The sequence below is a fragment of the Mytilus californianus genome, unplaced genomic scaffold (assembly GCF_021869535.1).
Source record: "Mytilus californianus isolate M0D057914Y unplaced genomic scaffold, xbMytCali1.0.p SCAF_16, whole genome shotgun sequence".
Classification (NCBI taxonomy): domain Eukaryota; kingdom Metazoa; phylum Mollusca; class Bivalvia; order Mytilida; family Mytilidae; genus Mytilus; species Mytilus californianus.
This window is the reverse complement of record NW_026262648.1, coordinates 1,629,476-1,641,692: the sequence shown is the minus strand read 5'-3', so window position 1 is coordinate 1,641,692 and position 12,217 is coordinate 1,629,476. Positions and strand designations below refer to the sequence as shown.

The 12,217-nt window shown below is 33.6% G+C and overlaps 1 protein-coding gene across 1 annotated transcript in view; it reads left to right on the top strand.

Annotated features, from left to right (window-relative positions):
• Positions 1-10,196: 10,196 nt before the first annotated feature.
• Positions 10,197-12,217, top strand: part of LOC127726112 (cytochrome P450 2B4-like) — a gene marked incomplete at its 5' end in the record, with an annotated part of 104,037 nt that continues 102,016 nt past the window's right edge. Inside the window, one exon of the mRNA XM_052233434.1 lies at positions 10,197-10,339. Within this exon, the coding sequence (XP_052089394.1) occupies positions 10,197-10,339 (143 nt within the window). The remainder of the gene's footprint in view (positions 10,340-12,217) is intronic.

Sequence of the window (12,217 nt, the reverse complement as noted above, 5' to 3'; positions counted from 1 at the left end):
ATAAGGTGATATATTTTCTCCATTGAAAATAATTCTCCAAGAAATGAAATAGATGATTATATTGAATAGCTTGATGTAGAGGGGAATACTAATGTATTATTGAATCCGATTTTCAAAATCATAACTGGTTTCGTTCTTAAATCCATATATTAAACTGAATGCACTAGCTCATGATCCAGGTCTAATACTGATGTAAGGACAATCGTGTTTTAGATCTCCTCTGACATTACTGACACTGAGATTATTATGATTATTCAAATATTAAATACCTCCAATTTTCAATGAAAATATGATTTTGTCCATTCATTGAATCTAAAATAGACACTGACAGCTCAGGAATCTTTGCTGCTCACAAGATCCAATGATTTTGGCCTTTATTAATTGGCAGAAACACCCAAGAATATCTCGACATCATCACCTAAAATATATCAGTATACATGTATAACCAAAAAATAATGAGAGAAACATGTTTCCCATTCTATTGCTTCCTGTTCCATTTAACAGCTTAAATAATTGTAGATGCGCCATCAAACATGTTTAACCCTATCACATTCTATATGTGCCTGTCCCAAGTCAGGAGCTTGTAGTTCAATGGTTGTCGTTGGTTCATGTCTGTCATATTTGTCTTTCGTAAATTCTTTTGTTATTAATTAGGCCGTTAGTCTTCTCAATTGAATTGTTTCATAATTCTCATGTCATGACCTTTAATAGCCGACTATACAGTGTGGAATTTTCTCATTGATCAAGGCTGTACGGTTGCCTGCAATTGCTTACATCCACTTCTTTGAACTTAGGTGGATAGTTGTCTCATCGGCAATCATACCACATCTCATTTTTATAAACACAAAGGATTATTATATTCACTCAAATACCATGACCGGATGGGGATAGCTGATTGTTATGACATATTTTTCAACAATACGAAAAAAATCCAATTAAGAATTTAATGTTTTGAAACCATTAAATAATGTCCATAACAATCAAAACATTTCTAAACAAATAAATATATAGGGGAATCAATTGGTATATATATGGTCCATTATCTGGTCCTATCGGAGATCACAGATGGATCTATAAGTGTCTATATTAGAACCAGGTTCTACAGGATAGTCATCAGAAGATACTAACCTGTAAAACCTGTTTGGTGTCTAGATATCTCTGGTCCATTATCTGGTCCAAAGAGAGATCACAGATGGACCTGTCTATAAGTGCCTACAATAGAACCACGTTCTATAGTTTAGTTATCAGAAGATAGTAACCTGTAAAACCTGTTTGGTGTTTAGGTATCTCTGGTCCATTATCAAGTCCTATGGGAGATCACAGATGGATCTATAAGTGATAAGTGTCTACAATAGAACCAGGTTCTATAGGTTAGTCATAAAAAAAATACTAACCTGTAAAACCTGTTTGATGTCTAGATATCTCTGGTCCATTATCTAGTCCTATGAGAGATCACAGATGAATCTATAAGTGTCTACAATAAAACCAGGTTCTATATGTTAGTCCTAAAAAATACTAACCTGTAAAACCTGTTTGATGTCTAGGTATCTCTGGTCCATTATCTAGTCCCATGAGAGATCACAGCTGAATCTATAAGTGTCTACAATAGAACCAGGTTCTATAGGTTAGTCCTATAAAAATACTAACCTATAAAACCTGTTTGATGTCTAGGTATCTCTGATCTATTATCTGGTCCTGTCAGAGATCACTGATGGATCTATAAGTTTCTACAATAGAACCAGGTTCTATAGGTTAGTCATCAGAAGATACTAATCTGTAAAACCTGTTTAGTGTCTAGGTATCTCTGGTCCATTATCTGGTCCTATGGGAGATCACTTATAGATCTATAAGTGTCTACAATAGAACCAGGTTCTAAAGGTTAGTCATCAGAAGATACTAACCTGTAAAACCAGTTTGGTGTCTAGATATCTCTGGTCTATTATCTGGTCCTGTGAGAGATCACAGATGGATCTATAAGTGTCTACAATAGAACCAGGTTCTACAGGTAAGTCATCAGAAAATACTAACCTGTAAAACCTGTTTGGTGTCTAGGTATCTCTGGTCCATTATCTAGTCCCATGAGAGATCACAGATGAATCTATAAGTGTCTACAATAGAACCAGGTTCTATAGGTTAGTCATCAGAATATACTTACCTGTAAAACCTGTTTGGTGTCTAGGTATATCTCTGGTCTATTATCTGGTCCTGTGAGAGATCACAGATGGATCTATAAGTGTCTGCAATAGAACCAGGTTCTAAAGGTTAGTCATCAGAAGATACTAACCTGTAAAACCTGTTTGGTGTATACGTATTCCTGGTCAAATATCTGGTCATATGGGAGATCACAGATGGATCTTTAAGTGTCTACAATAGAACCAGGTTCTACAGTTAGTCATAAAAAAATACTTACCTGTAAAGCCTGTTTGGTGTCCAGGTATCTCTGGTCTATTATCTAGTCCTGTGAGAGATCACAGATGGATTAATAAGTGTCTACAATAGAACCAGGTTCTATAGGTTAGTCATAAAAAAATACTAACCTGTAAAACCTGTTTGATGTCTAGGTATCTCTGGTCCTTTATCTAGTCCCATGAGAGATCACAGATGAATCTATCAATGTCTACAATAGAACCAGGTTCTATAGGTTAGTCATCAGAAAATACTAACCTGTAAAACCTGTTTGATGTCTAGGTATCTCTGATCTATTATCTGGTCCTGTCAGAGATCACAGATGGATCTATACGTTTCTACAATAGAACCAGGTTCTACAGGTTAGTCATCAGAAGATACTAATCTGTAAAACCTGTTTGGTGTCTAGGTATCTCTGGTCCATTATCTGGTCCTATGGGAGATCACAGAAGGGTCTATAAGTGTCTACAATAGAACCAGGTTCTAAAGGTTAGTCATCAGAAGATACTAACCTGTAAAACCTGTTTGGTGTATACGTATCTCTTGTCCATTATCTGGTCCTATGGGAGATCACAGACGGATCTATAAGTGTCCGCAATAGAACCAGGTTCTACAGGTTAGTCATCAGAAAATACTAACCTGTAAAACCTGTTTGGTGTCTAGGTATCTCTAGTCCTTTATCTGGTCATATGGGAGATCACAGATGGATCCATAAGTGTCTACAATAGAACCAGGTTCTACAGGTTAGTCATCAGAAGATACTAACCTGTAAAACCTGTTTGGTGTCTAGGTATCTCTGGTCCATTATCTGGTTCTGTGAGAGATCAAAGAAGGGTATATAAGTGTCTACAATAGAACCAGGTTCTAAAGGTTAGTCATCAGAAGATACTAACCTGTAAAACCTGTTTGGTGTCTAGGTATCTCTAGTCTATTATCTGGTTCTGTGAGAGATCACAGATGGATCTATATGTGTCTACAATAGAATCAGATTCTACAGTTAGTCATCAGAAAATACTTACCTGTAAAACCTATTTGTTGTCTAGGTATCTCTGGTCCATTATCTGGTCCTATGAGAGATCACAGATGGATCTATAAGTGTCTACAATAGAACCAGGTTCTATTGTTAGTCATCAAAAGTCACTAACCTGTAACCTGTAATATTTTGTAAACATGTTAACAAGTAATTGATATGCATGTACCAATATATCATTTAATATATATAGCAATAAAAGTACCTGTGCATTCAGGGCTTTGACTTTTTTCGCCTTATTTCTATCTGGCCCATGGTGACACTCAAATCGCTCTGTTTGAAGGACTATATAGGGATTGTCTGGCATATGAAGATTGTCCTTTTCCCTCCACTAGATCTTGTGCTGCTTACTTCCAATATCTAATAATTGAAATATTAAATACTTGATTACAACTTTGTTTATTTTCCAGTGTGAATTATATGATATTATAAGAAATGTGATATATTAACAGTTTCTCGAGGATGAACATAGATTAATATGTATTTGCCTGGAGAGAGGGAGCTTTTTGAATTGATCCCTTGTAAGGTCAACATATTGTTAAAAAGGACCTACTAAATATGGAATATAAAGTATTAGGTTTTTAAGACTGATTTATTGAGCACCATGGTAAAGCAAGTATCAAATCCAAGATGCCTTATATTTCTTTATAAGTAACCGTATAGCGGGTTATTTTCGCGGGTGTGAAATTTCGCGATTTAGGGGCAACAAAGTATACGAAAAAATTTGGCGGTTTTTATTTTGGTGGATTCTTTAATTCCAATTAAATATTTTGGCGGATACTGAAATGTTGCAGTTAAAAAGTTTTAAAAATTGACAAACATTGGTTAAATGATTGTTTTACCTGCATGTCGTCTTATTTATGGATTATATTTTGATACATTAAATCAATAGAATACCGGTACATAGTTATTTGTCACAGGTGTACAAACTTCTTGTAAATGTTACGGTTGATTAGTTACGAAATTGACCGGACCTTTGATGTACTAATTAGATTATAAAATTATCATGAGTGACTTGCAACTCTTATATAATTTGACACTAATTTATAAGGATAAAATACGTAATAGTTATACACCGAGGGATAGGTGTGTCTGGATAAGAAACCCCGTCGGCCGGAGGCCGGAGGGGTTTCTTATCCAGACAAGCCGTATCCCGAGGTGTATAACTAACTTACACCCCATTATAAACCCTATATTTGTTAACATTGATTATTAAATGAAAAAAGGAAACGATAGCATATTTATTGACAATATCAAACCATGATTTATAAGAATTTTTTTTTATTACATGAAACCCCACTAGTAACCTTTCTTTGGTTATCTTCGTTCAAACTTTGACAAGTGAGTATATTTTACAAATGTCAAAGTTGTTTTACATAATTATTCCCGTTAAATCTGTGCTAATATGGATCAGCAGGTCAAGGTTGACTGTTTCGTGTATTCTTATTACAAACAAAAAATACATCATACTCCTGGTATACAGTTGTCAATATGGACGGGTATAAGACGGACGAAATTTTGTGGCAAGCGTTGGATTTGGAAGAAGAGACTAAAGATAAAGGCAATATTATAACCCAAAGTACTTACCTGTATCAGTTTAATAAAGGTAATCATAACTGTATTTTATATCTTACGATTTACGATTTTATCAAAAACAAAAGCCACCCCCCCTTCTCGAGAATAAAAAAAACATTCATATTCGAACATACTAAGGACTAGGTGTGTCTGCATTAAAAACCCGACTACCAGACACGCTCAACATACAATATTTAATATAGAGGAACTCTCTTTTTGGGGGGAATCAGGGGCTGATCCCGGGGGTTCCCAACTCAAGAGAAAAGGGGGGGGGGGTCCAATCATTCAAATGCATTGATCTTTTAAATAAAAGTCGGGTCAAACCCGCGGAACCCCCAACCCCGGATAAAGATCAATGCTTTAGAATAGAGACATACGACTGGGATAAAAAAAAAATACCTTCAAGCAAAAGAGTATTTAAATGATTATTTTTGTATTCCATATAGATGCTTATTGGAATTTCCTAAAATGTGTTTTTTTAATATCATGAAACAATTTGTAGTGAACACTATTAGTAATTTCTTATGTTCATGCTATTTAAAAAATAATCAATTTCTATTGTTACGAATAACAATGGACTTTGTTTGCGGGATGTAGAAGCAGGGATTTCCAGAAACCCCGCTCGTCACACCCTGTGGTCAAAATCCATTGTTATTCGTAACAATAGATCTATTCAATTTGCACATGTTTCAGAACTAGAAACTATGAAGTATAACAATAGAACTGGGGTGTAACTGACAATCGTACCTTACACTCTTATATCATTATTTATTTTATAATGTAACCAAAAAACTAATTAACACCTGATAGCCAGTGAACAATGGCATTTGGCTTTTATATTGTTTAAATTAACATAAACCGTTATTGATCCGTCGAACGGAAAACAATAGATAGTTTACAAAACGCTTTAGCTATTAGAAAGTATCGAACGTATGCATAAATTTTCGCGGAATTTATTTTCGCGATTTCTCCTGACCGGCCAAAATAAGCGAAAATAAACACCCCGCGAAAATAACCCGCTATACGGTATTTGATTTGATAAAAATTATTTAAATAATTTTATTTTTACTGCTGAAATTATCAACTAAACTCATTCAACACAGTTACCATCTCAATGGATTAATTTTATACAAATTACACATACATGTCAATTCATCCTTTTCAAATAAAATTAATGCACAAATCTGTTTTTACACATTTAGTTTTGTTTCAGTTTCATCAACGGACTGGACAAAGAAATAACACGATGAGTGTCTTATATAAAATGCTTGCCCTTCCGAAGCACCTGATTTCACTCCTAGTTTTTAATTGAGTTCGTGTTATTTTTTATTTATTTTAACTGTTGTTGTAAATGTCTTTTGGTTTTATGAGTCTTTGTTTACTCCTTGGCTTTGATTGTAATTATCTCATTTTTTTTTTTATTATTTAATTGCCAATATATTGTATTGTATTGCATTACATGTATTGATACTGTATTGTCTCCCTTACTCCCCTGTTCATGTACATGTATATTGTAAGTTGTGTCCCCTGATTGTTTTTCCTGCCTCATGCTTCGTTATTAAATGTGCCTTCCTAACGATTACATATTAGTTTTCTGTGCTTACTGGCGAATGATAAAAACCTACCAGTGTTTCCAAAAGTGGATGAAGTTTTCACTGAAACAAAATAAGATTTTGTTTCCACTTCATTGTGCCACTTAAGCTCCTCCAACTGTTCTTTTGATTCAACAAAGCCATTATATAGATGATGGAATGTAAAAAAAAAATCACACCATCCTTTACTTTAAAAGTTTTGATATTCATGCATGTCAACTCACCCCATTGTCAGATTAAACCCTGAAAAATTAGAAGCAATGACTCCCAGTGGGACCAAACTTTTTAAAATTTACCAAATAATGTAAATGTCTGATAAAACGATAAAGCATTGTGATGTTTAATTCAAAGCAGGCAAAGCCTGAGACTTGACATTCAGGAGAGGTATATTAACTTGTAAACTTTAATACATTTTTTTCAAAATTTAACACTATAAGGTATGCAGAAGCGGATTTAGGGGGAGGGGCCAGGGGGCCTGCCCCCCTTTTGCGGGAAAAATTTGGTTGATTATATTGGGAATCACTGAAGCGTGACTGGAGCGGGCCCCCTCTTATAAAAATTTCTGGATCCGCCACTGGTATGGGGAAAATCGGGATTCAGAATATTTTGTTTGATCATCTGCTTGACCACAATATATTTTTTCATTAAATTGGGGATCAGAATTTTTTTAGGAAAAAAACATATCCCCTCCTTGAAGTTAAATGGTCTTTCCCTAAGACCTCTATAGATGTCAACATTTGTACAGACAGGACTGTTAAACTTCTTTGATACCATATTGTATAGAGTTATTTTTTGTATATAAGCTTTGCATTCATTCATAATATCTATTCAGTTTTATGAGAGAGAAAAATGAGAACCGACTAATGTGATTTAATACTTTTAATTCAATAAATGTAAAAGTAGGTGCGTTAACTATTCAATCACAAGGTAAGAAGTAATTTCATTGATATTAAATCTTCCAACTACCTGTATCCTGTGTCTGTTTGAATTGGGTTTGTTCCATATTTGCGCTGTCCTACATGTTTAACTATTTAGCTGTTCTCTCCCTCCTATGCTACTTTCATTTTCAAAAAGAGCGCCGGAAATAAATACGGGGAAGTCCTTCTATTTTTAACCAGTGGATGCGTACGCATTTTCTGGTTCCAAAGGTTGTTATCTAGTTGGTTCCTAAACAAAAGGATAATCCCTTACTAAGAACATGATTTACATTCATTCTTCACAATTAAGGAACACCAAATTCTACACTTTCATTGGTCGAGAGCACTTTGCTATATTCTAAATGCTATAGTATGATAATACTTATAGTTATAGCCCCAGGAACTTCCGTAAATGATTTAAATGACCAAACTGGCAGAGTTTAAAACGTAGAACGTCCTAGATAATATGTTAAATACATATAACGCAACGATACAAGTTCAAAATGTAGGACGACTTTTAATACATATAAAACACAAATGTACAGACACATCTTAGGTTAGTTGATATAAACCGATGTGTTCTGTACACAAGTTTTCAAACCTAGTATTACCAAATTTTTAAGCTCAGCTTGATAGGATAATTTGTACTTAAATAACCCGACATTCTGAGGATAGTGGAATAATAATAGTATACAATTTACACTATTTAATCGTTAATTTTTGCAATGATTAGTCACATTTTACAATCCGTTGATATATTTGTTATTTTAACATTTTTGATTGCACTTCTCGTAGCTTACATTCTGTGGAACAATGTGACCCGCGCTCATAATAACATTCCAGGACCTACTCCGTGGCCGATTGTCGGCAATTTACCTGCATTTGCAGCTTCTTTCTTTCAAAATAAAAGTTCTCGGAACAGAAGTGAACAATTTTTAAAACTTCAGAAGAAATACGGAGATTTAGTGTATCTCCGATTTGGAAACTTTACACAGGTTCTTATGTTCGGATACACTAAGATTCATACAATGTTGGTCCAAAATGCTGATAAGACAAAGTTCCGACCAACCAATGCAGCTGTTGTAAAGAATCTTTTTCTAAAAGAAGCAGGTAAGAATGAATATCAATAACATAAAATAGAATTGAAAGTGAAAACGGGAAATATGGCAGAGACAACAACCCGACCAAAGATCAGAAAGCAGCCCAAGGCCACCAACGGGTCTTGATCGCAGCCAAATCCCACACCCGGAGGCGGACTACAGCTGGCCCCAAAACAACAATGTATATCAGTTCAGCGAAATGGACGCCACACCAAACTCCAAAACATATAAATGACCTTATTATGAAGTCTAAAGTATTCTCGCGATTATTATGAAGTCTTTATATTATTCTCGCGAGAAAACTTACTGAAATGTCTTTCTGTACTAACGGAAATTCCTAAAAATCAAAACATAGATCACACATATCTTAAATCTTCGTGATGTTGTCAACAGCAACAAAAAAGAAATCGCACACCTTGCTGAAAGATCAATATATTCCCGTTAAATATCAACATTTTATATAACGCACAAGGAAAAGTTCTGTAAACATAATCAAACAGCTACCCAACGACAATGATTACCAACAGACATCTAGAGGCCAATGTGCAGACTATTATAGTAGGGTGTCATTACAATATGAAACGCTTTAAATAGTACCGATTCTAAAAAGTTGAGAATAAAAACAAATAAATATAATAATAAAACAGTTATCATATTATGTTATTAGTTATAAGTAACTAGGGGTTATAGATAAGTTAACCATCAGTTTCTAATGTTGTGAAAGAAATTCATAGAAAATTTACCTTTATGAAAGAAAAAAGTAAATAACAAAAATACCGAACTCAAAGGAAAATTCAAAACGGAAAGTCCCATATCAAATGGCAAAATCAAGATACAGCCTAGTTAAAGCTTAACAAACTATTTTGGTCTTGATGCAGAATTTTTGCATGTTAGTTTATATGCCAACAGTGTTATCAGTTTATCACAATGGTAACATTCGAATACGTAAGATACAACATGTGTTATTAATAATCTCAATTAAAATATGTAATATTATAATAGGAAACAGGTAAGTGAAAAACTTCTTTTAGGATTCATGAGGGCATACGATACAGATCGAACTGACATATATCGAAAAATAAGTCTTGCTTGAGAGTCTATTTTTCTTAAAACATTTTGACAGGGCATACCAAAATTGACTTTGAGTTCCATTTTTAAGAAAATCAACGTAAGATCTCATCTGTACAGTATCCCAACATGAAAAATCATTTTATATGATGATTTAAAAATGGCAATCTTATAGGCACAAATTTTCTTGCTCGCACGTGTCCAGAGGACATTAAATTGAAATTTCCAAAACTCGATCTCGGTGCAGACATTTGTTATGCTTTGAAAATTCACACGACTGAATAGCTTACTTTTTACGCCATGCTTATAATTTAAATCAAACTTCAGAACTAGTTCTACACACACTAGTTTTTGACCTGCAGATAATAGCAAAACCTAAATTCTTATTATTATAAATATTGAACCTAAATTATGCTTTTTTAACAGGAGTTGCCATGAGTAATGGACAGGAATGGGTGGACCTAAGAAGATTCACCATGGTCGCCCTCAAAGACTTTGGTGTTGGTAAAAAATCATTAGAAGAAAAAAACAGGAAGAAGCACGATTTCTAGTAGAACTGTTTGCAAAGCAAAATAAAAAACCTTTTGATGTCAGCAAAGTCTTTTCAAAGGCAACGTCGAATATAATATCAAGTATAATTTTTGGATCAAGGTACGTATACATAAAACGTCATTCGGTTCTCTGTGTGCAACTTCAATCATATATAGTCCGAGCTGTTTTGGGGAAATCATTTGATGTCTTCTGACCAAATATAAGATCATGCATTGAGTTTGATAGAAACTTTGAATATCAAAAATGGTCGGCAAGTTAAGATTTACAATTAAGTCACATTGCCAAAATCGCCAGATGACACCTTATAGGAGTTATTGTCCTAAAATGGCTTAAACGATGTTTATCAATGTTTGCGTATTTACTATTTTGTTTAAAAATATATAATAGATAGAGAGGAACTTTAACGCAAAAATATATAACTTGACAATTTCTACAATTTAGTCAACATGGTTGAAATCATCAGATGATTCCTGATAGGAATTATTGCTCTTAAATGACGATTTTAACCCATTCAAAAAAAAAATTGGCAATAATCTTGAAAACTTGAATCGACAGAAAGTACTTGTAAAAAGCAAACATGATAAGCGACCAAGATCTACTATTAAACCAACATATCCGATATCATTAATAATTCCTAATGGAAGTTACTGTTCGTACTTGAAGATTGATACCAATTACTATCGTTTTGGTCTATACTATTTAAAAGCAACTAAAGAGAGAAGCAAAAAGCAAAAATTGCCGGAAAAGCAAGATCTACAAATAAGTCAACATGGCAGAAATCGTAAATCAAGGTATTGCCTTTTAATGACGGGTTTTACCAATTTTTTGTTTCTTTTTTTTTCGGTGGGAACTTGTAAACACAATAAAAATAAGATATGCTATTATTTCAAAATGACCGAAATCGTTAGTCGTGTTCTAAACTTAGAGATAACTTTTTAGGAAATGTGGTTAAACATATGCCAGATTTTATGTCCTGGCAATAAAATGAGAAAGTTAAATATCTTTTTTGCCCATCAACCTCAAAAAAAGTAGAAGGCTTAGGGTCCTTTTTTAAACAGGCATTAGAACTGAGGACAGGGGACTTATTTATTTATATTAATATATAAATGGATTGTTTTGCTTTTTACTTGTATATGTTTTATGGAATATGTTTTCCTATGGTTTTGTTTTTGTATTTGTATTTGTGTGTATGTTTTCATTCATATAATTCTTATTTGTTATATTTATGTATGTTACTGTCACAAATCTTATGATTTATATGGCAATAAAATTATAGTAAAAGTATAGTTCTTAAACGAATTATTGCCCTTTAATTACGATTATTATCCTTTTTGCATTTTTAGCAAATAATGAAGCAAATAGAGGAAAACTTTAAACCGGTAAACTTTAATCAACAAAAAGGATAAAGACAGAAGATCTATACAATACATATATATATATACATAAGTCACCATGTCTGAAATCGTCAGTCAACTCCTTGGTATATACCTATATAATGGAAATCGTCAGTCAACTCCTTATTATATACCTGTATAATGGATATCGTCAGTCAACTCCTTGTTATATACCTATATGATGGATATCGTCAGTCAACTCCTTGTTATATACCTATATGATGGAAATCGTCAGTCAACTCCTTGTTATATACCTATATAATGGAAATCGTCAGTCAACACCTTGTTATATACCTATATAATGGAAATCGTCAGTCAACTCCTTGTTATATACCTATATAATGGAAATCGTCAGTCAACTCCTTGTTATATACCTATATAAAGGAAATCGTCAGTCAACTCCTTGTTATATACCTGTATTATGGAAATCGTCATTTGATTCCTTTGATTTGATATGATTTGTTTCGGTTCTTATCATCTTTGGCTTTCAAATATTCGGCTTTGAGCATTCCTAATGAAGGTAAATCTAGAAAAGCGTTTCGGATGCATGACATTTATAACGTGTTGTTTTCATTTTTTTTCC